Here is a 26,969-nt window from a genome sequence, read left to right as displayed (position 1 = left end):
TTATTTATTTTTTTTCACAGTTCCGTGCATACATAGTGTTCTTTGATTAGTTTATCCACCATTATCCCTCCTATCTGCCTCCAACAGAATCCCTGCTTCTCAGGTTCCTATCCTGTTTTCAAGTCTTCAGAGATATATTTTTTTTGTGACCCACTGCATCTAATTGCAATCGTCTGCATGAGCACGGGCAGGGCTTATTAGGTTGCTGGGGAGCAACGTGCATGTGGTTAAACCACTGAGGACTAGAACTCCCTCACCCCTTCCCCCTCCCCCGTAGTCTTTGGTTGCTGATAGCTCCAAATTGCCCTCCTGTTATTACAGATACATAGACAAACAGATGGTATTTATCATAACAAGCCAATGCTGGTGGGATTGCTTCTTTACCTTTCTTGTTTTTAAATATTTTGTCTGGTGCATCTGGTGGTGTTTAAATGCTTGTTCTAGTCGTCTGTTCTGTAGTGCCCATGAGTGGCTATCTACAGAACTGTCCAGATTTCCACTCCCTCTGTTTTCTTTTCTTTTACTGGATGTTCTAAAGATTCCTTTTTGCACCACTTCTTCCTGTTTGGAAAAAGATTGTCTTTACAGCTGTTCCAATAAGGATAGGTCTACTAGCAAGTCCTAGCCCTTTATCTGATAATGTCTTTATTTCCCCTGCATCTCTAAAAGTTAGGTTTTCTGAATACAGAATTTGAAGACCATGTCTCTTGTGTTTACTCATTAGAAAGTGACCCATTTCCTTGGGAGCCCGTGGTTTCAGATGACAACTTCACCATATCCCAAGTCCTGAGGCTCTGCTTTTCACTCAATTTCAGCCTTTTTTTTCTCTGTCGTTCAGATCGAGTAAATTCTACAGCACTATTTTTCTGTTTTTGCCGCTTTGCTATTGGACCCATGAAGCTAATTTTCATCACTGGTTTTATAATTTCCACTTTTTAAAAAAATGAAATGGTTTTAAATTTTTTTGCTGTACTTTCAATTGTTTATAAAGAATTTGAAATTATTTGTTGAAGCATTCTTATAATGGCTGCTTTGAAATATTGTTAATTATTCCATCATCTGTTTCTCTGCATTTTTTTGTCATTTCTCCACCAACTTGTGATTTTTCCAAGGTTTTATTTGATCAGTGAATTTTCACTGAATCCTGGACACTTGGCTACCCTTGTTAGGATACTCGCAGTCACACTTAACATTTCCTTTTAGCAGACTTTCATCCCCGTTACTTTTAGCATATAAGTCGTAATGTATTGGATGTAGTACTTTCACTGAGGACATGATTTTCTGGGATTCTGCTGCTACCTTGGTCGGCTTGGTGTATTGGAATCTAGTAAGCTTCCACCAATCTCTGCTAGGTGTCACCTGGTGGGATCTGGGGCAGAACTTTCTGATGCCTCCTGTGTAAGAAGGGAAAGACAAATAGATTTCTTACAGTCCAACACTTCTGATGCCCCTCACCCATCAGGTGCAACACCTCAAATGGAGTCCTTCGCTGTTAACGCCCTTCACCTGCTTTCCCATTGGGACTAAAGAGTTTTAAACCTATTGCGTGGGGATAGTGCTTTCCCTGCTCAGTCTTCTTACTGAAAAGTGTTCATGACCCTTCCCTTTGCTATTACACTAGCTCCAAGACTGAGCCAGTGACCAAGGCCAGAGCAGACCTGAGACAGCAAACTCCACAGGAGCAAGCACAGGGGAGCTACTGCACTGGCTTCCTGGTATTATCTGAAGGATTCCTGTAGGGTATGGGGTGAGAGGAGGAAAGGAGTGAGCCTGCTTGGGCTGCCTGGGCTGCCTGTTCCTGCTAGGTTGGACATCTAGAAACTCTGGATCTGGGTCAGCCTATTTTGTTATGTCTTGGATTGTGAGATGCCCTGATACTATGGTGTTCCTCTAGTTCTGGGATCCCATCCCAGTTCATCTTTATCTTTGTACCCTAGAGTTCTCTTTGCCTCTGATGTTTCTTTCCATGGTTTACATGTATACTTTAACTGGGAGGATCAGGGAGAAGACCTATACTGTCTTGTCTATACTAGACTGAGGGATTTTTTTTTTCTTTAGGAGTTGGAAAATCTTAAGACTACTCATAAGAGAAAAAAAATATGCATTTGGTTAGTGACTTTTTTCCCCAAAAGTCTCTGTCAGGAGTGTCCAACCTGTGGCCTGTAGGCTGCTTCCCACCATATATGGCCAAGACAGCTATGAACACCGTCCAACACAAAATTGTGACATTTAAAGTATTATGAACATTTCTGGCGACTGGATTGCAAGGTGCTTGAGCATGCCCTTTGTTCGTGATGGCGTCATTCATCCATACCAAAGGTTGATGTGCCTGCATAAGCCTTTTAGTTTCTGCCCCTCCTAGCTCTCTGTAAAAACAAAACTGAAACAAACTTGGCTCTCTGCTCTTTGCCTTCCTCCTGCTCTATGATTAATCCAGGTCTGCGGGTTTCGGTGGGTAAAGGTCCCATGTCTTTAGGATTGCGGAAGAAAAGTTGATCAAAGGCCCAGTCTCAGTTGGCCACTCTTGCTGTGGCCAAGTGAGTCAACTAGTCTTCCCATCCGCAGGCCACCACTTCTGCTTTCCCTTTCCACCAAGCCCAACTTCTCAAACCTGGAGAAACTGGTTTTTAAAGACAGTTAGTAGAATCTTGAACATATCAACCTCCTAAGGGGGAGAAACCCCAAGTTTCTCTGGACTCTGCGTCTCCTAGGAGGCTTGTGACATTTTTTTTTTCTTTTTGGTTCTGGGAACTGAGTGTATGCCAGACAATCCCCCATCTATTTTAGAAACCACCAGCTTTTATTCTAATGAACAGCTCCTGGTAACAGATTGAAGAATTTGTTTTAAACCATTTGGACCAATATTATGTTTAGTTAATGTTGTCACTAATTGTTTTGCAACTTGAGATGCTTCACCTTGAGTATACATGAGCAAAACCATAAAAATTATAGGCAGGTTGCTAAGAGGAAGACTTTGAGACTACTCCAAGGGGTCCATACCCTATTCTGGACCCTGTGAGGCCTGCACACACATGTGAGGAGTGCATACACAGGCCATGCTCTCATATTCATATACACAACTGCGCCCAATTCGTCTTTGCTTGCACCGCCCCTTTTCTTTCCTCTCTTGAACCTGTTACAATGAGGCTTCTGTTCTCTACGCCACCCACCCACCATCAGCGACCTTCTTGTCACTAAATCCACTTTTTACGTTGTTCTCGGTCTTGACTCCCTTCTCCCTCAAGTCGAGTCCACAAATCATATTACCTGGGCCATCGAAATGCCACCTTCCTGTGTTCAAAGGCAGCAGCATCTCTTGTGGTCACACCTAGGAGCCACCAGCATCACCGCAGGGTGGGGGGTGGGGGTCCTCGTGGTTCTGCTTGCTCTGTCTGCAAACACCATCCCCTTCTAAAAAACATTGCCCTTACCTTCCTAGTAGCTTTTCTCATTCCTTCTAGAACCTAAGCTCGGTGAAGGCAGAGAATTTCTTTTCCTCTTTGAATCATGATATATTCCTACTACCTTAAAAACACTTGATGTATAACAAATATCCGTGCTTGCATGATTTAAAAAAAAACAGAAAAAATAGTACAGTATCATTCGAAGGCCAATAACTTAAATCCTGACAGTTACCAATATCCAATTGTTTTTGTTCCTAAAACTTTACATCAAACTATCATAATTACATAATTTCATATTATCCAACAAACAGTGATTACAAACAAATAAAGCATGCATGTGCCAATTAGGTGCATATTTTCCTAATATTAAGTAAAAGCAAATGGGAAAGAAAGATGTTTGAGAACAGCTGGGGAAAAGTTCTGCGGGGCCTTCACAGTCGGTCTGCTGTAGAAGAGTTCTGAGTCAGGCGTGGGGGTGCTCACCCCCAACCTTCACCTTTGGGAGGCAGAGGGGATCACAAGTTCACAGCTAGAGTTAGGGAGTAAAACCATGTCTCAAAAACAAAAACAAAAAATAAGGGGGGGTGGGGTGGTTCAGCGAGTTAAGGCTCCTGCCACCAAGCCTGATGACCCCAGTTCAGACCCTGACCCCCCACAGAGTGGACGAGGAGAAGCAGTAAATTGTCCTCTGATCTCCACATCTACACACCGGGACACATGTGTAGCCACACACCTGAACACACACAACATAACAATGTAAAAGTGATTTAAAAAAAAAAAACATTTTAAAACGAAAAGGAAGAAGAAAGGAAGGAATCGTAAGTGCTGACTGACTCCATACTGGAGGAACCGAGTGGGAAGTGGCTTGTGATGACTTTTTCTTGGAAGATGACACAGGACTTCGGTCAAAAGACCCGAGCTCAGAGGAATGGTCTGGACTGTGTTTCAAAGCACTGGCAGATGCAAACAAATTTTGCTTTTCAAGTTGAGTACTGCGTCGAATGTATCATCTTTATGACATTCTAAATTGACAATTAGTCTTAATTGAGGCCCATGTTGTGCAATTCTTGGTCGTTGCTCTTCTCAAGACATAGCTGGTGGCAAAAATTATTCATATTTTACATTTTGTTCTTTTTAACTAATACAGTTATTTTTAGATCATTTGGTAGCAATAAAGACAGAACATCCTAGTCTTAGAAATTATTAAATTATTATGAGTTTACTTTTTGTATACAATGTGATTTGTTTTATTTTCTATGGCAGTTGGTTATTCTTAATTTTTTTGAATAAGCAATATTGCAAAGAATTCCTTGACTGTATATAGTTTGTACAATGGTTGGATACATTTATAGAATAAATTCCCCAGAAATGATATTGCTACAAGTTACATTTAAAATTTTTTTCATTTTATATGTATGAGTGTTCTGTCTGTATATCTGTGTTCCACATTCGTGTCTGGTACTGCAGGAGGCCAGAAGAAACTATTATAACCCCTGGAACTGGAGTTACAGACAGTTGGAAGACCCCATGTGGGGCTAGAAATTGAACCCTGATCCTCTGGAAGAGCAACCAGTGCTCTTAAGCCCCCAGCCCCCTCTCAAGCCCCTATAGTTTATCTTTAAAGCATTTAGAAAAGATGGATTGATGTTGCTTAGGTATTCTGTGCTACAAAACTTATTGGAATACATTTAAAGTTGCTTTGTCAGAGCTGACCCACTGGGTTTTCACTCAATAACTGTAATTAAAATAACTGATATTCATGCAGAAAAATTGCTTATAACCATGGAAATCTTAACCATAAATACTTCTAACACCCATTTCTCAATTACATTTTTTAAACCTGTATTATTTTTTAAAAAAATTATTTAACCATTTTTGATAACAGGAGGTATCTTTAGCACACAGCTATCATATTAGAGTAGAACAGACAGTGCCTCCCTCCCACTCTGCCAGGAATCTGTACTTTGGGAAGGTCAGCCCAGGACATCTGGCAGCCAGAAGAGACTCAACAGATCTCCAAAAAACAATCACATTGACAATTTGAGCTGTTCTTCTTTTCATGTCTTTTGGACACTAGGTAAAGAATACAAGTAATAAACATTTTTAGATTGCAAAAAAAAAAAAACACACAAAAATATTTGCTTTTGGACTAACCTCTAATTTTCTCCCCTTTGACAGTAAAAAACAAAAAAAAAATGAGTAAATGAAGTTTCCATTATGTCTCTGTGCCTTTGAAAGGTCCCTCGAAGTAGTACACATCGTGCTGCTCCGTGTAAGTGGTTCATGAAGGACAGAGATTAAAATCCTCTGGATTTTGTCCCTTGCTATGATCTGTGAGCTTTTGCAGCCAGATTTCAGCACTTGTTTAGATGCTCACCACTTAGGAAGAATCTTAATTCATAGCTAAAAATTAAATACACTGCAAAAGCCTTTTATAAACTTCCTGTTTATGCTGAACTTTTGCAAGGGAAAGATTTAGGGGGAGTTCATTTATCCCTTAAATGGGATAAATATTATTCAAGTTACCTTGGTAACAACTGGTCAATAGTCACGCTGTAAGTTTAATGTTACTTTTTCAGTTAGCTGATGTCAGTCTAGAATTGACAACAATAATTTTCCTGAGAGATCTAAGGGCTTTTATGAAAATCTTTGGTAAGGCCGTGGGGTGGCATTGATGTTTGGTTATTGGTGGGCAATAATACTCTGTCAAGGCAGCCACAGCTTCTACGACATCTTTACTCTGAGACAGAGGGACTTGAGAAAGCATATGCAGGGAGGAGGGGCCAGGTGGTGACCCCTCTTACCATTGTTTAGACTGCTGTACAGTTTGTTCTGCTGAAGGTAAATTAAGTAATTTCCTGTTTTGTATGCTCACAGAGAGAGACCTCAAATATCATGTTCTACTCCTGAGTGTCTTAGCTGCTGATGAAAATAGTGTGTGCGTGTTTGAAAGGCTGTATGGCCCTAGGTATCCTGGAGCTGACTAGGGCCGTGCTGCTTCTGTATGACGTGTGTGTGTGTGTGTGTGTGTGTGTGTGTGTGTGTGTTTCTTGTCTTCACCATGTGGCTATCTAACCGCATTTGCCTACACACCAGATTGCCATCACTGGAGATGTAGCCATAGGCGAAGCAGTTTGGGACACAGTTCTTTATATTATCCCCCACAAAATAAGAAGTCCTCTGTGTATACTTTTTTTTGCAATGGGAAGTCACTTGCCGAAGCATGGTGGCCTCCAGTGTAGTTGAAGATAAAGCGACAGCTTACATGGAAGCTGAAGCACAAATAATAAAAACGCGGGGGTAGATATTGGGGTTCAACCTGAAGACCAGAATAGCAAAGCAGCCAGCCACTGGCTCTTACCTTGACCTTCCATCCAAAAATGGCGGTCCTGCCTCCAGGAATCTCAATGAGACTGAGATGGAGAGCTGTCTCCTCCCGTTTATATTCCTTTCTAGGGCTGGGATTAAAGGCATGTACCACCTAGTTTCTATAGCAACTGGTGTGGTTCCTAGGAATAAAGATGTGTTATCACTGCCTGGTCTGTAAGGCTGACCGGTGGGGGTGTTTTACTTTCTGATCTTCAGGCAAGCTTTAGTTATTAAAATGCAAATGAAATGAGAAGCAGTGTTATTATAAGAAACACATGGTTTCTGATGGGTTCTAGTTAACAGTTTGACAGTTTCATAGATGGAGGACAGTATTTTATTGACTAAATTGGGATGCATATAAGAATACTGTTCACCGAGAAAATGAAGCATGCCTGAAAATAAAAAGTGAAATTTGTTTGCCACCTTCCCTTTACCCATCACTGGCAAAAAGGGTAAATAACGCAGCAACAAAATGGACAGGGCACGGCTAAAGACCCAATAACAATCCTGGAAATTAAGTTCAGCTTACCTTCCTCATTGCCACGTAAAAAGCAAGATGCTGAAAATGCAAAGGAACAATAGGAATTCAGTCACACCTGAATGTAAACTCTAAAAACAATCCATATCTATTATAAAAGTAGTCCCCAAGGAGCAAAAAGAATAGAAAAACACTCAGAATAAAAATGGAATACTTCTTAATAAAACGCCTCAATAAAAGCCAAACAACAATTTTGAACATCGACAGTACATCTGAATCCATGTATCCTGGTAGCATCAGTGTTCTTCTGAGGAAAAGTAAATAAATTGGCATTACAAAAAGCCTGATGCACAGACTTTCTTGTGGCATGATATATGTTCTTTATTCACTTATTTTAGAAAAAAAAAGTTCATTCAACAAATCTTTACAGGCTCCTGTGGTGAGCAGACATGGCAGAGAAACAATGTAACCAACAACGATCCTGTAAATAACAATAAATGACAAGTCTGATGGCTTCACCATCAAGGGTTACACGGTACCAAGAACTTAGGACAGGGGTTTTGACTTTGTTGTGGAAGGCATCCTGAAAGTACAGGCAGGTAAAGAAGGAGTGGGAGTTAGATTGAGGGAGCGGTGGAAAACCAGGAGAGGGGCGGGCAGTGGCGCACCAAAAGTCACTGAGAAGGTGGAGTGTCTAGGAAGCAGGAGGTCAGCGCCGTGTGAAATTGAGACGACCCATAAATCCACAGCTAGAGTGGAGTGCCGTCAGGTGTCATAGCTGCTGCACTCCGTTCTTGAGCACGGTGCTCTGAGAGAAAACGGTTTCAGCTGAAGCAAACTTTCCAGAAAGAGTGTGGTTATACATATATGCTTGTAAATGGGGGAGGGAAAAGGAGAAGATTCCATAATGCCATGGACTGGTAACTAAGCTTTGACCACACGGACCTTTGGGAGACAGCCTAGATGTAGACTGTGGCATTCTATTATATAATATATAATATAGATGTCTATTCCGTACCCAGACATCTACTAACAGCCATGTCCAGACTACAGACTGTTTCTCAAGGGCAACATCATCTATTACACCGTCCAGATGGCAGAGACATGGCTGGGCTGTGTCTTCTCTGGGCTTCTGGCCCCACCCTACTTTTCTGATTCCTCAGACTTTATGGACGATCCTATCAGCACTAATCAAGGCAGGTTAGTTTATACTGTCGTAAGGAATGCCTTTGTGTTAAGACATTTGCATGAGAGGTCCACCCTGTGTCCCTTCGAATGTCCTGTAGCATCCCTTCAAAGCCTTTCCACGTGGCAGTATATCTTCTAGATAAAACATCATAAAAGACTTTTATTTTTATTGATGTGTGTGCTAGCTTCCCTGAATGAATGTCTGTGTACCACGTTCATGCCTGGTACCCATACAAGCCAAAAACAGTCATCATATTACCAGAACTGGAGTTCGGATGATTTTAAGCCACTGCACAGGTACTGAAATGTAAGGCAATAAATAAGATAGTTTTGGACACACACGGAGGACCCTGAGGATAGTAAAGAGGGATAAGGTGGTGGTGGCAGTGGGAATATAATAACTATTCTGTCTTAGAGGTCAAAGTGTTATTAATGCTCTTCACTAAAAGACGACAGGCTGTTTGGATAACCAAGAACAGCCCTTTAAAGGAAGTGACATTTAATAGTAAGTAGTCACGAAGAGTCACAGAAGAGTTCTCCCAGGTGGAGGACCTGTAGAAGAGTTAAAAAAAAAAAAGTTGTGTGGGTGGAGCCTAGTAAATGAGAGGTGAGCTGTCGTCAGTGGCAGCCAAGAGGAGGTGATCAGGTGTGAGGCATTATGGACCAGGGTAGTGATTTCAAGTAAGAAGGCTCTGGAAAGTGATGTATTATGAGTTGTTTCCTTTGTAAGAGGTAGTTCTGGCCATTGTGTTCCAGTGGATTGTAGGGAAGGATTGTGGAGGAAGAGGCATTGGTGAGGTTAGGAGTCTGTTACAAGAGGCGTTCAGCACTTTAGCTGGGGTATTGACAGTGGGAAGTGGTTTCTACTGGCTGGTTCTCAGAGAGGTGTCCTCCACAATAGAGGACACTAGCACATAAATCATGCTAATGTGTACTTCCCTAAGTACAATTGCAGGATTAAGGTTTGGAGCCTGCAGTAGCGGCCAGAGAATGCCCGTGAGAAAGGCTGCTGAATGCTAAGAGGTGTGAATAGTGAGTGCCCAAGGGAAGGGTGTTGACACTCTCTTGCACAGAGGAAAGCCTGGAGTGCTAGGTCAGGTTAGAGCTGGAGGAGGAGACTCTGAGGCAGGAATGTCAGGAGGAGAAGGCAATGACCATTCTGCTCTGCATGGAGGTCTGTGTGCTGCTAATGCTCTTCCCTAGTCTGTAAGTGTTGCTCTTAGCAGTGAGTAATGGAAATACCAGAGCACACCACTCCATGAATGAAATCATAAACTCTGAATGTCTGCCATTCGTCATGACATGAAGAAGGGAATGTGGGCCCCAGGGGACAGCAAGCTTGTTGGGCAGCTAGCTGGGTGTTTGCAGCAAACAAGGGAGAACTTGCCTCAAACAAGGTGGAAGGCAAGGACCAACACCTGAGATTGTCCTCTGACCTCCACGCAGGCACTATGGCACAGCTGCAACCGCATTCACACATAAGAACACACATGTACACAAACACACATACACACATGTACACAAATACACAGACAGACACATACACACATGGACACAAACACACACTCCTCTGATTTCCGGACACACACATGGACACATGCAAACACACAAAATGGATGTAGAAATATTCGACATTAACTAGGTGGAGTACAATTGGTGTAACAAGATAGACTTTATAACACAGGGCTGGAAAGATGGCTCAAAGGGTAAGAATGGATATTGTCCTTACAGAGGACCTGGTTTTAATCCCCAGCACCCATGTCAGGCAGCTCATAACTGCCTGTAACTCAGGCTCCATGGGTCTCAACACCTCTGGCTTCCACAGGTACCCACAAACATGGCATCTTTGGACACAGACAAACATACACATATGATTAAAAATAATTTTTTTTAAAAAAAGAAAGACATAAAACATATGAATCAATTCTTTTCAATGGGCAGGGAAATCAAGGTATCATAATATAGGTTAGGTTAATCTTCTAGAAACAGCTTTCACCTCAGAGGCCACCTCAAGCTGGAACTGGTGGCACAAGCCTAGAATCACAACTGCCCGGGAGGCTGAGGTAGGAAGGCTGACATCTCAAGGCCCACCTGGGATAGATTTGTGTAGCTCAGGATCCACCTGGGCAACTTGGTAAGAGTATCTCTCAAAATAATGTTAAAAGACATTGGGGGTTTATCTTAGTGTAAAGCATTTGTTTAACATGCTTGAGGCTCTGGGTTTTTAGTCCTGGAGTTATATCACAATGACCCCTCTGGACAGAAGAATAAGCTTTATTATATCTATGCTCCACTACCTGAAGCATTTCTCTGTATCATTATTCTTTATCAGTAAAAAACTTGGGAGTCAGATATCAGGGAAAGAACCTAATTGGTTAGAGAAATGGCAGAGAAGGGAACAATGACTCTGATTCTCTCTCTCTCCTTCCTCCATCAAAAAGACTGAGATATTTTTTTTTTCTAAATCCCTCCCTACTACTTCCTGTGCCTCTCTTTATGTCCTGACCCCTCCGCAACCACTATGGCTAATTTTGGTCAGCTAGGAACTAGTTCTGCCCTCTGATTCAAAGTAAACTTTATTGGCAGTCTCAGGAGTGTCAGCTTGCAATCAAAATATCCTACAACAGCCGCCTAACAGAGTCCTTTAACATGTGCTAGGTGTTTGCCTTTTTTTTTTTTTGGTTTTTCGAGACAGGGTTTCTCTGTAGCTTTGGTGCCTGTCCTGGAAATAGCTCTTGTAGATAAAACCAGACTTGCTGAACATAGCGGACAATGAGGACTACTGAGAACTCAAGAACAATGGCAATGGGTTTTTGATCCTACTGCACGTACTGGCTTTGGGGGAGCCTAGGCAGTTTGGGTGTTCACCTTACTAAACCTGGATGGAGGTGGGTGGTCCTTGGACTTCCCACAGGTCAGGGAACCCTGATTGCTTTTCAAGCTGATGAGGGAGAGGGACTTGATTGGGGGAGGGGGAGGGAAATGGGAGGCGGTGGCGGGGAGGAGGCAGAAATCCTTAATAAATAAATAAATTAAAAAAAAAAGAAAGAAAAGATGTGCTAGGTGAGAACTGTTTCAGCTGACTCACAAAGCACCTTAAGAGATGAACTGAAATTTGAATGGGTCCTGGGATACAACTGGCCTGCCCTGAGGGAAGACACAAATTCAATGGCACTAATGGAAAAAAAAAGTTTCTGAAATCTTCATCAGAGACATGAAAAGAACCAGGACATGGAGAAGTTAACCTGGGTGTGGGGCTAGTGTAGAACTGATTTGCCTTGACTAGTTCCAAATCTGTGAAATTGCTGAATATTTTGTGAAAACACAATTTTTCCAGCCCAGACTGGAAATGCTTTCTGCTTTGCTCATCCGGAATCTTGGGCTCTCATCCTAGGGGTCTTCTCTGGCCCCTGCTGCCTGGTTTTTCTTTGGTTTCTGTGCTCCATATGGAAGAAAAGAAGCAAAGATCAGCTGGCTAGGAAAGCGGCTGAGTGGTGGTAGCATCGAGCCGCTGGGGGGCTGTGTACTCAGAGGGATGGTACGGTTATATGACTGTGGCCTGCAGCTGTGATCTGTCATTCCAAAGCTGCTCCCTTCCTCCCTGCCTCTTGTACCAGCATTCCAGCACCTTGCAGCCCTCAGACACGTTTTGAATAGCCTCCTAGTCCCATCTTCCTTATGACTGAGATAAACTGGGTATCTTTCTGCACCCTGAGAGGCTCCCCAGCCTCAGTCTCCCAGGAACCTAGCAGGGTCCCTTGAAGTTGTCCCCATCTTATATCCTTCAGACACCTCAGACAAAACAAACAGGACTACCCAGGCTGTCCGCTGTTGTTCCCCGCCCTCACCAACAAAATGCCAAGTTAGTACTTTCTCTTGCTTCCTTCCTTAGCACAAGGCTCTACCCATGATGCTTCATTTAGTTTGACAACCCCAGATATCATCCTAGACTCTCCATCTTTCTCACCATCAGGGAGAGGACAGCCTCATAAGTCCTTTCCCAGGCTTCTATAGTTCGTTCCCTTTAATGCTGCCCTGATTTGGGCTCTGCTTATTCCTATTGTAGAAACTAGAAATAACTGAGCATATATAAGTATATGCATGCATGCGCGCATGCTCACACGTTCTATTTACCTTGGCCATTTCTTCTTCCTCCGACGGTTGAGGCCGGTGAGATTAAAATGACGGTCATTACTCCGCACAAGCCTCTGCTTCCATTATTATTACATGAGACTTAGGCTGAGAACCAGCTCTAGGCTGGAAAAATGAATGTCTTAGCCAGCACACAAGGTTCTCCTGGCCTTGGACATCTTCTCTCCTGCCACTTCTGGCTTTGTAGTATGTAACCACAAACTATTTGTGCTTCCTCTTTTTCGTACTGTTGAATATCATTCTTTGGTTTTGCGCCTGGGTCTGTAGAGAATCTGCCGTCAGAAATATGCCATATTAATATTAATAGACAGAGCACCAAAAGCAGTCTTCCTGCTGGCATTCTTTATTATTTTTATTTTCTATCTTGTGAAGCGGGGAGCTGAAAAGCTGCAGAGCCATCTGAGGCTAAGTTGCTTCCTTGTGTTTCCCCCCCCCCCCCTCTCTCTCTGCCTTCTTGGTTTCTTTCTCATGCCTAACTGTGAGTCCTGGGACACTCTGGCCATCTGTGTAGCTCTGTAAATGCCAAATCTTCATGGCGCTTATCACGTGCTCTTTTGGGCCAAGGGTCTATGCCTGAGCTGCATGCACAAGCTCTCTCATCTGTGACACTCCTGGTGGCACTGGGGAGCTCCTCGTGCCCCGTGGGGTAGGAAGAGAGCTGCTGCTTCTCTCCTTTACAGATAATGAAATGGGGCTTTTGTTCAGCTCATCCTCACGTCTCTACACATGCGGATGGATGTGTGTGCACAGGCCACTCTCTGCACACTGGATATGGTCCATCATGCACACACAGAGTTAGTTGTATGACCCAACTCAGTTAGAGTTGACTACATATTTTTAAAAAGAAAAAAATAGATGAGGCTTTTCATTCTTAGAAGCTCAGAGGGAAATTGTAACTTGAGCAAATTTGATTTTAGGCTCTGCATTCCCTATGATTTAAGAGCCCAATCACCTTGGACTTTTCCAGGCCTCTTGTTCCCTCCCCTCCTATTATACACTGTTGTCTCTGTGTCACTTTGATTCAAGACTACCTGAGAAAGAGAAATGAAAGAGGAAGGAAGGGAAAGGTCCATGTGATTGGGTTTCAGGCTGTCAAATATTCATCACTAAGACGTTTGATTGTGTCTTGAAGATTCTGAGACAGTGTGGTTGGGCCTAATCACAGTTCTGAAACCAGTTCCTTCCAGTGACAGAGAAGGGAAAGGACTCTTGAGTTTCTTCACACAGTGTTCACATGGGCTAGCTCCTGTCAGGTTGTGGCATTTTCCACTTCCTGTGGCCAAATCTAACAGGTGGTTTTGTTGTTGTTGTTGTTGTTGTTATTTGAAGATAGGGTCTTTCTCTGTCAGCCTTGGCTGTCCTGGAGATCAGGCTGGCCTCCAACTCACAGAGATCTGTCTGCCTCTGAATTAAAGGCATGTGCTACCCACCACTCACATTTTTTTTTGTCTAAAAATGAAGGCCAAAGTCTCATTTCCAGAGCTCCCTCTTTCCTAAAAAAAGACCACTTTCTTCTTGAATTTTAGCATTGGAAGAAATCATAAACAACCCATGACTGTATCTGGATTCTTTTCTGCTCGAGGCAAGCCGACTGAGCAACTGCATGAGAATAAAGGCTTTTCCTTTCTGCTGCCAACAGGGCATAAGAGGTCGTTTTATTTAAAATATATCTGCCTGTGCTTGTAGCCAGTCAAGTTCTGAACTTGAGCTCAACTAGAGCTTTGATAAAGGAAAAGGGGAAAGGAACTTTTAGAATTGCACACCCATTCGTGTGTGTGTGTGTGTGTGTGTGTGTGTGTGTGTGTATGTGCGTGCGTGTGTGTGTTCCAAGGAGATGAATAATGGGACTGTGCATTTTCCATCCAAGCATTTTCCACCCTGAGAATAATTTCTTTCCTGGCTTCTCAATGAATAAGGCATTATTTCTGAAACCCAAGAGGCATTCCTTTGATTTCCCTTCATGTTTAGCTTTCTGAGTGGTTTTCAATAAAGGAAATTCAGCGACTTGGAGTGAAGGCTCTGTTAACACTTTTAGCAAGGTTCAGAGAGTGGTCTGGCTATTATCTGCTGTGATTTGGAATATTATTTTCCCTCTCTGAGGAGAGCTGAGAGTATTGTATTTATAAGAAAAACGAAGCACCTTGGATGGTCTTCAAAGTGAACAGCGGTTTAAAACCAATACACATTAGTGTTACAGAACAAAGAACTTTATGGGGGCCTTTTCTTCTGCTTTATTTGTATTTCCCTGCTGAAAAGGTTCGGGGGGGGGGGAGAGAATGAAAGGTAAAAAGAAAGAGAGGGGGGATAAAGAAAAGGAAGAAATCTCACATTCAAGATTCAAGGCTGGGCAGTTTAGAAACTAAATAGCATTTGTTTACGTTTTATGAAACTCATTCCTTGAGACTGATCCAAGCTGAGTACTCCCACCTAAGTTGACATCCACCAAGGCCAGCACCACCGTGTGTATCTGTATGGATAGAGAGATTCCAGTGCATGCATGGGCTCTCCCGACTCAGCCTCTGTGCACTAGATAGCTGTCTATGCAACATGGGGCCTCTTAGATGAGGTCTAATGGCACACCCTGCTCCACTGGCTCCCTTCAGTAGAAGACGCCCAGCACATGCTAAGATACATAGTCATCAGGACTAATTAATCATCTCGTGACTTACACATTCCCTCAGATCCAAATGGAAAGTGATCTCAGGAACTAAATAAGATAGGATGACATCTTTTCCCATCTGAATTTCCAAACCATCTGTGATTATAGAAATGATCTTAAGAATACAGGGTAGTTGTTGGGGAGAAAGCAGAGAATTGATCTAAGTTAGAGAGCAGCTGAAGCATAACGTTTGGTTACAAATGCTTAGCTTTGGAACTCCCTAGGCGTGGAAGGACAATGTAGTACTCTCAGGAATGTGAACTCCAGAGCCAGGCTCCTGGAGGAGAGAACCTGGGATTTGCCTCTTGCTCACCCCCTTTCCAGTGTAGTGGTCTTTTAAGCAAGGTATTTAAACTTCCTCGGTCTCAGTTTCTCTGTTTGTACAGTGAGGGTTAATTTTGCCTGCTGTAGGTGCAGATTAGATGAGTTATCATATGTAAAGTGTATGCAAGAGCTTTGATTGTCGGGTTAAAAACTAAAGCATTCGTCGCTGCCGGAAGCTGCTGTTTACATGCCAGAGAGCATGGGAAAGCGACGTTGTTGGTTGGGGTTGTTACTGTACACTGGGTATTTTCTTTGCATCCATTTGCAGTTTATAACCAACCCAAGAGGTAAATAGACCATGCCTACTTTTCAGATGAGAAAACATGAGACAAGAATTTAAACCACCTCGTTCCCCAAAAGGCAAAGAAAGCAGTGATTTATGCACTGGAGGACAGACAGCAGAAACTGCGCCTTCACTAATCGTGGAATCATTGTGTCACTAATGTCTAGCCTTTACCCCACCCCACCCCAACCCTGTCTTCAGGAGATTTTTTTTTTCTAAGAACTTATGTAGTAGTGTGTATTCCTGATGCATTTTATTGTGGAGCAACTGTTATCAAACTCTGTGTTCTGTTCAAAATAATTAATATGTCATACATCCTCATCCCAGTAAGTGGGACTTGACTCAATAGCATATCATCAAGGTGATTATTTCTTGTGTTTCAGAAGCAGACATTTCATTTGTCTCCATGATTGATGGCTCTGGTCTTATGACTTGCCACACAGACCTGAGGTCATATCACTTTTTGGTTATATACATTTCACAATGATATTCGTTATTCTCCTTCTAATACATGATCCCTCTCCGGTTACCATAGGTGCCTTTATTGTCTGCTGGACTCCGGGACTGGTCTTGTTACTGCTGGACGTGTGTTGCCCGCAGTGTGACGTCCTGGCCTATGAGAAGTTCTTCCTCCTCCTCGCCGAGTTCAACTCTGCCATGAACCCCATCATCTACTCGTACCGTGACAAAGAGATGAGTGCCACCTTCAGGCAGATCCTGTGTTGCCAGCGCAATGAGAATCCCAATGGCCCCACAGAAGGCTCTGACCGCTCAGCCTCCTCCCTCAACCACACCATTCTGGCTGGAGTTCACAGCAATGACCACTCTGTGGTTTAGAAGGAAGCTAGCCAACCTCTGTGAAGCTGTGAACCCCCACCCCCCGCCCCATTGCCAGGGCAAGGTGGGGGGCCAGAAGACAGGAAGACACTCCCATACTTAAACACTAACCAATGGCAGTATTTGTCCAGAGACCCAAGAGACTTGACATAGCCTGAAGATGAACCTATGTGGCAGCCCCCATCTTCTCCTTTGGAAAATAGAAAGTGTTTGTCTGGCAGTGGAATTCAGAAATGGACTCTGGGGTGCCATGTAGCCTTCACTAACTAGACTTAAAAGATTTTATGTGGTTTGGCCTAAGCCAGAAAAAAAAATCTGCCAAATCAAGTACACAACTTCATACAGGCTTCCCCTTTAAAATATGAAACAAAGCAAAACAAAAAAGTCTGGAGGGTAGATTTTTATCTAATAAGTGTGTTTATTCCTGTCAGCATGTTTGTGATGGAAAAGACTGTTAAATTGACATAGGAGAATTTTTTTTCCACTATGGAGGAAAACTGTACATTGGAATGATTTTTGTGTTTGTTTAGGAAGCAAGCATGTGGCGTGTGTATACAGTATGTTTTCTCTAAATGTAAAAGGATACTATTTTAAACCTCCTAGGGGATAGAACAATCTAGTAAAACTCAGTATTCGGTTAGGCTAGGGAAGAGACAGTAACATCCCTACCAGTGTACCTAACAATGAAGGTATTGGAGCACACACACAAGGCAGGGACTGTGTGTTTTCCACCCAGAGAGCGTGTGCTCTAAAACCAGGAGAAGATGAAGTGCACTAGCATTGTCCCTGCGTAGTTAAGATCCCCACGTGCATTCTTAGAGCCAGGACAGTAGCGGAATTTTTTTCTAAAGCCTGTGGTTTTCCAAGTTATAAAATAATGCATACTTACTATAGAAAACTTGAAAATTGCAGAACTGTGTGAAAAAGAATAAAAAAGAAAGATTGTTGATAGCATAACCTGGAAGTAACCATCTTTACCAACTCATGCATGTATGCCTACAGACATATATTATATACTTTTGACATAATTGGGATGATATTGTAAAATGTTTTGTAACTTTTTCTTTCAGAATTGCCAGGTTTTCCTATGGCATTAATTTTTTTTTTTTACAAAAACAGTGTTAGTGGCTATATAATATTCCATTTAATGGATGCAGCTCAGTTTATTTAACCATTCCTGTATTGTTGACTAGGTTTTTTTAATTTTTATTGTTATAATATTGGAAGAATCTTGTGTATATAAATCTTTGCCAGTATCATTGATTATTTACTTAGGAACTGTTCCCATGAAGGACCTACTTTTTAGAATGTGAATTGTCCTCATGTGCTTTCAGTCTAGAAAAGGGACATTCTACTTCCAAACTGCAGAGATGGCAGCGCTAAATGCTCCCCAAATTACCTTTTTACACAAGAAACACAGTGGTTGCTCTAGTCGAGAATGACTTCTTAACAAGAAGTTTCCCAATAACCAATATGCCCTAATGTAACTAGCAATTTCAGTTTCGTTTTTTGAGGAAATGGTGATTCCCATTCTTGGCAGCCAAGGCTGTCATGTAGCATTGAAGAAAACAAAAAGAAATCAAACGTTAGAAGTGAGTCCAGCATTGCTGTATCAAGTAGCGGGCTATGTTGGCAAATGGCTGCTTTGTGGTCTCCACAATCACCCAGTAGATGCTTGTGTGCAGAGACCTGGTACATTGTCTGGGTGACTAGTGGTTCTGCTGGTGCACTATAAGAAGCAACAAGGAAGAAATACAGCCCTGAAGCAGGTGTGGAAAGGTCAGGAGGATGTTTGAGAGAAAGAAGTCCTGGAGAGAATGGCATTCTAGGGAGGAGGAAGATGGAGGGTGGACTTCGCCTGCACAGAGGGAAGGCACATAAAGTGCGCCTGTTTGTTTGTTTGTTTGTTTTAAGTAGGTGGAGAGCCAGTTAGCAGGAAAAAGATTTGTTCAGTGTTTACACAATGTGCAGACAATTTATACTGGAAATGAGTGAAATGAATTTGGAGTTTTATTGATGGGGCGATAAGGGCTATTTGAATTGAAAAGCATACTAATTGGACCTTAATAAATCATTCTCAATCAGTGTTTGGCAATGTGTGGTTCTCGTCAGTGCTTTTTCTATTGTTCAAGAAGCTTCTGGTTTGTGCTGGGATGTCTTCCCTCTCTGACCTTTACTCAACAGTGTGAGGTGAAGCAATCACTGTCCCAACAGCCCAGAGACTTGTTCCTGTCTCATGAGGTTCATGAAGGACTTGTTACCTCAGCAGCATGACTGCTAGAGCAGGGTGTTTCCAAGAGATTAATTATTATTATTTATTTATTTATTTTAAATAAAATATAGTATAGTGAGATAAAACAAAAAATGACATTGGAATTGGACAAAACAAATAGACAGAAAAAAAAGAGCCCAAGAGAATCGCACACTCGGGAATCCCACGTAAGCACTAGAATAGCCGCCATAATATATATATATGACTTGGTGCAGACCCTTTCAGGTCCTGTGCAGGCTGCTCCAGCCTCTCTGAGTTCCTGTGATCTTTGGTCTTGTTGATTTAGAAGGCCTTGCTTTCTTGGTGTCCTCCATCCCCTCTAGCTCTTACACACTTTCTTCTGCAGGGTTCCCTGATCCCTGAGGGGAGGGATTTGCTGGAGACATCCTGGTTAGGGTTGAGTATTCCAAGGTCTCTCACTCTCAACCTCTCCATGTTCAGTGAGTTGTGTAGGTGTCGGCTTTAACAATGGTGCCTTGGTGTCAGTTTATGGAGAGCAACCTAGTCATGGCAATATCCTGGGGTGTTTGGGGGATTGCTATGGGACCCCTTTGTCCAACAGCTCAATTAGAAGTAACTCAGTTCTGCTATTGGTCGCTTCCTTGGTGACAAGAGATAGCTGTTGTTTGGTGACTTCATTTAGGTTGCCTTCACATACGTATATATTTTAGGAAGCTTCTACTGTCTTAGGTTTCCATACAACCCCTCAAATGGTCCTTAATTTTAGCTGTCTTTCCCCCATATTTTCTCCCTCATTTCCCCATCTCCCTTCCCCACCTGTTCTTCCCATTCTACCTTCCATCCATCCATTGTTATTCTCTATTTCCCTTTCCTAATGAGATTTAGCTGCTGACCATTCTCTACCAAACTTTTTCAGTTCTGTGGATTATAGCTTGGTTATTATTGACTTAAGAACTAATATCCACATATAAGTGAATACATACCATATTTCTCTTTCTGGGTCACAATATTTTTTTCCTAGTGTTATCCATTTACCTTTGAATTTTACTTTTTTAATGGCTGAGTAAATATACCATTGTGTAAATGTTTTCTATCCATTCTTCTGTTGAGAGACATTTAATTTGTTTCCAATTTCTAGCTAATATGAATAGAGTAGCAATGAAGATGGTTGAACACGTGTCTTTGTGGTAAGATGAAGCAACCTTTGGGTTGTGCCCAAGTGTTGTATAGCTGGATCTTGAGGTAGATGGATCCCCATCTTCATGAAGAACTGCCACACTGGTTTCCACACTGTAGTCGCTGTACAGGTTTGTACTCCCACCACCAATGGATGAATGTTCCCCTTACTCCACATCCTTGCCAACATGAGCATGTTTTATTTATCTTATCCATCTGTGGATGTAAGATAAAGTCTCAAAGTAGATTTGATTTGTATTTCCCTAATGGCTACAGATTGTGTTGAACATTTCTTTTAGTGTTCCACCACCATTGAGTTTCCTCTTTTGAGAATTGGTCTATTCCTAGTTATTTGAGGTCTTTATATATTTTGGATATTAGTCATATATCTGATGTGTAGTTTGAAAAAAAAAACCTTTTCCCATTATGTAGGCTGCCACTTTGTCTGAATGACAGTATCCTTTGCTGTGCAGGAGCTTCTCAGTTTCATGAGGTTCTGTCTATTGTTGATGAGGATTGCCAGAATCTGTAGATTGCTTGTGGTGGGATGGCCGGTTTTATTATATTACATTTTTACTATACAACTGATTTTTGAGCATAGGAGATCTCTCCATCTTTTGAAGTCTTTTTAAATTCCTTCCTTCCTTCCTTCTTTCCTTCCTTTCTCTTCCTTCCTTCTTCTTTCTTTCTTTCTTTCTTTCTTTCGTCTCAAAGTTTTTATCATACAAGCCTTTAATTGCTTGGTAGACGTATCCCAAGTTATTTCATATTATTTGAAGCTATTTTGAAAGGTGTTATTTCAAGATTTCTTTCTCAGTTCATTTGTCATTTGTATACATGTGAACTACTGATTTTTATGACTTAATTTTGTATCCAGCTACTTTGCTAAAAGTGTTTGTCAGCTGTAGGAGTTTCCCTGTGGAACTCTTAGGGTCACTATGCAGGATGGGAGCCAGATCAAAATCTATTGAACATTACCTAACAAACAGTAATATTTCCAAATAACAAATTAGAGAAGAAATCATAACAGAATTTTAGGAGATGAAAACCCAACTTAGCTATGTGTGTGTGAGGAGGAGTGAAGGGCTAGGGAAGAAAAATAGAGCAGTGAATTCACATGTGGAATGTTTGTGAATCAACACTTTCAGTCTCTGTCATAAGGAACTAGAAAAATAAACAAATCCAAAACAAGTAGAAATCAATAAAACTGATATTAGGACATCAATTGGGGGGAATCAATTAAGCTGAAAACTGGTTTGGGGGGAGAAAAAAATCAATAAAATGAATGAAAACTTAGCCATCTAAACAAAGCACAAATGATAGTATCAGAAAAGAAAAATGAGGCATCACTATAGATCACATGGACATTAAAAGAGTAATAACAATATAATTAGCAACTTTGTCCACAAATTTTAGAATTGAGTTTCAATGATCTAACTACTCAAACAACACTATAAAACTGAGACAAGAATAAATAGACAATTTTGATGTGCTTCTATCTTTTAAAAACTTTGAACAAATAAACAGTATAATTTAAAAACACTGAACAATGTATAATCTTCCAAGACAGAAAATGTCCTGTCCTTATTGTTTCCAGAACCAGAAAACTGTATCAATTTTCTATGATCTCCTTTTTAAATTTAGGAGAAAGAATACTTTCTAAATAATCCTAAGAGGCCAATATTACTCTGTATCAGAACTAGACTATCTTACACAAAAAGAATTTTGATCACCAATGCAAAACAATTTTCAACAAAATATTAACAAATTGAGTACAAAGTGTATAAAAAATGAATTACATAGAATGACCAAATAACCTGCAGTCCAGGAAAGTAAATCTGGTACTCACTCATTCATGCCATCTCTCAACAACTTAGGGAGGAAGGGCTTTCCCAGCATGACAAACAACAGCTATAACAAAGCTTACAGGTAACCATCATGAGCGTGTCATACCTAAAACACAGATGGACACATTTGGGTCTTTCCAGAGCACCAGAATCTATCAAATACCCAACAAGTTCACAGACCACACTGGATTCTTTGACTGCAGTTTTTCAAATATAATTTAAGTTTGTATCAATATACAAGAATCTATATCAATATAAATTGCCTATAAATAATAGTTCACAAGTATTTACTCTATTACTCATTATTATTATTATTATTATCATCATCATCTATCATCCCGTCCAATTTTCTCTTTTTTTAAAGAGATTCCTGAGCCTACAAAATTTGCCTCCTAATCCCCAACCCTATACCAATTATAATCAACCCTTAAATGATGTCCCTAACCCTGAGGACAAACTTTGTTGGAAGAGGGGATGGTTGTCTTCTAGAATGACTCCCAGATGTCATGGGGGTGATGTTCCTTCTATGGAATTCTGTGAAAGTAAAATGATGGTTAAGTTCCAAGATTACTACCTGATATAAATTGAAAATATTCTCTGAGTATTTGGTAGGGTTTTTCTGAGGTTCCTATTTGGAGTTCTGGCGAGAACATTGTAAAAAAAAGTACACCATTTCAGCTAATCAATTTGGAACCATCTTGAGCAGATGGTTCCCAAAACAGGTCTTATAGTAATGCTATCAGCATCATGACATCATATCAACCAAGTGGAGTTTTATTGTGGGACCCCATCTTCTTCCTGGAAACTTCAAAGATAACTGCAGGAAAATTCATTGTGGAAAACTTAAACATTTTTTATGCAGACATATTCAATGAAAGGTATGATAGAGACAAAAATAGGTATGAAGAAAAGTATTTTTTTCTAAATTCTTTCTTCTTTCTGTCCCATACAAGATGGCTTTTGGCATGAGACAGAAACTCTGAATTTTTCTCTTAACAACATGCTTAGATGTAGAGAAGGACAAAGCCGTTGTCTAACTCCAAAACCAGCTCTCTATATATCCATAAATATATATATATATAGTTTTTAATGCATTGTATCTGTTACCTGACCTCATAAAAATCATATTGCTTTTTCTCGATATTCCTTAGTGGATAGTTACTTTTCCATCTGTCAGCATTCAAACATCCAGGGTCTGCTCTGCTTGCTAGAGGCAAGCAAGCGCTCTCATCTAAGAGAGGCTTCCTGACTCAGCTTTAGCTGTAAAACCTTGCAGCTCTTTTAAGAGGTCCTGCCGGGAAACACTTAAACGGTGTTGATGAAAAGCTGTCCTTGTGCCTTCTTTCCCTGATCATCAGCTCCAATAATTTCCTCATTCATTTCAATTTTTTTTTAACTATTGTCTTTTGTAAAGTTTGAATTTCCTGGCCTGTATGTATTTCTAGTGATTTCACTGAGGCACCTAGCCTCTGGTCCTCAGTCTGCACATGTGATTCCAAGGTCTGAAGTTTTCCTTTAAAGATAACATCTCATCCTTGGACGTTACTTGGATAGTGTGCAGATTGCCATCCTGGAGAGATACTCCATCTGCTAACCTATCATAACTTTTTAACAAATTTTGATTGTCAAATTCAACAGTATAAATTCTTCCAGATAATTTCTCAGTCCCCTTCGATATGGATTCAATTTTGTCTGTCAAATTAATGTTGTCCTTTTTAATAGTATTAATTTTTCAGCTAACTTTTGATTTTCAATGGTATTAATCCAATGGTATTAATCCTATCAACTAGTTGTTCATTATTAGTCTGTAAAAACTGTATCATTCCTAAAAGTGCCACATTCTTTCTTAATGATAGAATGTGAAATAAAAAACTGAGTCCCAATATCCAATAAATTGAAGTATCACCATAACCATATAAGCCTTGCAGAATACAATCCATAGTGTTAACAAAAAAAGGTACTAAAAGTTTCAATATTAATGCAGTCTGCCATACTGATTTATCAATTACCCTCTATGAGAGCCAGTAAATTGTTTTAGGTGTAATAATCTTTATTGTCCAGCAGATGTCATGGTTGCAGAGTCACCACTAGCAGCAATGCAACAGGTGGCGAAAGGAATGGTCCTGAGCCACTTTAGTTTCCCGCCTTGGTACAGGTTAAATACTGAGAAATATGCTTTGCTTGACAACTTAAGAGAAATTAAATCAATTCCATACATGAGCAAAAAAACCCAGAACTGATAGGAAGAGAGCACAAACCTGAAGCTGCACAAGTTGCCACGTGGCAAGGATCCGCACCAGGGAATGCCTCAGTCGTGCGTGCACTTGGGAAATTTCCAAGTTGCCACATGCAGTAAGCGCTGCTGTGGTGAGGGTTCTACAAAAAAAAAAAAAAAAACAAAAACAAAAACAAAAACAAAAAAAAAAAACTTATGTAAAAGCAAGACAAGCAGGCAGGGTTTGGAGACTTTCTGGGCCATGGATAGACATGGAGTCTGAATCCACGTGGGTGCCAGATGAAGAAGAATGCTTAAAAGAAATTCTGCACTAGCTCAAAATTGAGACTATTAGATGGTTATTTATTTAGGGGTAGACTCACACAAGTCAATATCCTCTGATAGAATAGAGAACAGCGACCAAATTCTGCAGCCAGAAAAGAGGCTGGACGCATGCTTTACATCAGCATAAATAGTATAAGAGGCCACGCCCCAGTGGGCGGGTAACTTAAGGGCTACTGACTGTAGGATTTCCTACAGCACAATTCCTTTGTTAGCAGTACAATCTCCCTCTCTAAAGTCTCTTCTTCCTCTTCTATATCCCTTTCAGTACTTTTAACTTCCCCCTCCTCAAAGCTCTTAATAGACTTCACAGATCCTTCAGCCTGAATCTCTTCAAAGAGATTTGAATTTGGTTTTGGCCAAATTCTCTAATTCTTCTTTTACTTTTACATCATCACTGAGAAGAGTGTCTTTGACTAAATGCCATAGTGAAAATGTTCTATGGAAAATTCTTCCTGCCCTCGCTCTTTTAACACTTTTTGAAGGTCAGCTTTCACCTGCTCCCAGTCAGGAGTATTAAGGCCCCCTGCTTGTAGAAACCAGGGACAAAACTCTAAAACTGTCTTTTTTCCCCTTTCTTTTAAAAATTTATTTATTTATTAAAGATTTCTGTCTCTTCCCCACCACTGCTTCCCATTTCCCTCCCCCTCCCCCAAACAAGTCCCCCTCCCTTCTCAGCCCAAAGATCAATCAGGGTCCCTGCCCTGTGGGAAGTCCAAGGACCACCCACCTCCATCCAGGTTTAGTAAGGTGAGCATCCAAACTGCCTAGGCTCCCACAAAACCAGTACTTTTAACGAACTCTTGTGCTGTCTCAGTTTTAATACCAGTGCCTTGCTTCTCTAAAAAAACGATCAATTGACCCATCAATTGGCTTGTCAATCACTTCACCCTTACTATCAATATCTTACATGCTGGCCAGCCTTCCGAGGGCAACCTCTCAGGGGTTCCTACCTCCCAGTCTCGCTGGTGGCCTCCGACTGTATTCCTGTGCTACTGGATGGTTCAGGAGTTGGGCAAAGAGCTGGAGATTGAAACACAAGAGACATTGGTCATCCGTGAAGAGAGAATGCTAAATGCCATTTATTCAAGCTTAGAAAAAACCTTATATACCTAACTGCTACACAATGGAAATCCCCCCAGGCAGGTAGACAATTACCAGGCCCAAAACAGAGTAAATAACAGCTCTATAGCTAACCACCAGCTATAGGGCAGACGGAACACAGGAACAAACAAAATGTTTTGCTGGAAAATGCAACAAGTGGTTTACCAGAAACTGCAAGCTATCTGACATGGGAGTGATTTCTTATTAATAAAAAAACTGCCTAGGCCCCTTGATAGGCTAACCCTTAGGTGGGTGGAGTAAACAGAACAGAATGCTGGGAGAAAGAAGCTAAGTCAGTGAGTCGCCATGATTCTCCCACTCCAGGCAGACTCAGGTTAAGATTATTCCTGGTAAGCCAGCTCTTGGGCTACATAGATTATTAGAAATAGGCTAGTCCAGGTGCAAGAGTTAGCCAAGAAAAGGCTACATATAATGGGCCAAGCGGTGTTTAAAAGAATACAGTTTCCGTGTAATTATTTAGGGTAAAGCTAGCCTTGCGGGTGGCCGGGTGCCAGGGACGCAGCCCCGCTCCTATTACAACAGCTATCCTCAATATGGGCCCTGGGACGAGGGGTAGACCTGTGTGGCCCTACACTGTCAGAATGGTTAAAATCAAAACTACTGAGGACATTTTATATTGGAGAGAATGTGGAGTCAATGGAACACCCTACTACTGCTGGTGGATGCACAAATTTGTACAGCCACATTGGCAATCAGTCTGGAGGTTTCTCAAAAAATTGGGAATCGATTTACTTCAAGACTCGGTGATACCACTCTTGCATATATAGCCAAAGGATACCCAATCACACCACAAGGACACTTGCTCAACAATGTTCATAGCAGTATTATTCATGATACCAAGAATCTGGAAATAACCTAGATGCCCCTCAACTGAAGAATGCATAAAGAAAATGTGGCACATCTGCTCAGTGGAGTATTACTGAGCTGTAAAAAAAAAAAATTATATCATGAAATTTGCAGGCAAATGGATGGAACTAGAAAAATACACAGACTCTGTGTATTTTCCATCTTTACAAGAATTTTTAAAAAATATTACTTTGTTTCCTTATAAGAACTTTATTTTTTATTATTTTTAATCTATAACTGTATATACTCTTTATCTTTTCTCTCTCAAGCCTATATATATATATATATATTTTAAAACACATTTAGAGTTTTGTTTTATTGTTTTTTTTTCTCCATCTTATGTGGATGTAGTGTGCCACATTGGAACACCATATGTAGGTGGAGCTTTCCTGTCCTGTAGCCACTCCCATAACCATTCAGAGATTTAATATTAATTATTAACTACTTGGCCTTTCATTTATCTTTTTTTCTTGCAGTGCTTCTGGAAAGAG

General features: G+C 41.1%; 1 protein-coding gene across 4 annotated transcripts in view; it reads left to right on the top strand.

Annotated features, from left to right (window-relative positions):
- Positions 1–18,786, top strand: part of Lpar1 (lysophosphatidic acid receptor 1) — a 115,560-nt gene extending 96,774 nt beyond the window's left edge. For all 4 annotated transcript variants that reach the window (XM_026786779.1, XM_026786780.1, XM_005362225.2 and 1 more), the window contains one exon: positions 16,393–18,786. In XM_026786779.1, coding sequence (XP_026642580.1) covers positions 16,393–16,694 — 302 coding nt within the window. In that variant the 3' untranslated portion in view covers positions 16,695–18,786. The remainder of the gene's footprint in view (positions 1–16,392) is intronic.
- The last annotated feature ends 8,183 nt before the right edge of the window (positions 18,787–26,969 follow it).

This window comes from Microtus ochrogaster, linkage group LG5 (assembly GCF_000317375.1).
Source record: "Microtus ochrogaster isolate Prairie Vole_2 linkage group LG5, MicOch1.0, whole genome shotgun sequence".
Lineage (NCBI taxonomy): Eukaryota > Metazoa > Chordata > Mammalia > Rodentia > Cricetidae > Microtus > Microtus ochrogaster.
Note: the sequence above shows the minus strand (reverse complement) of the source record. Positions and strands in the feature narration are given on the sequence as shown.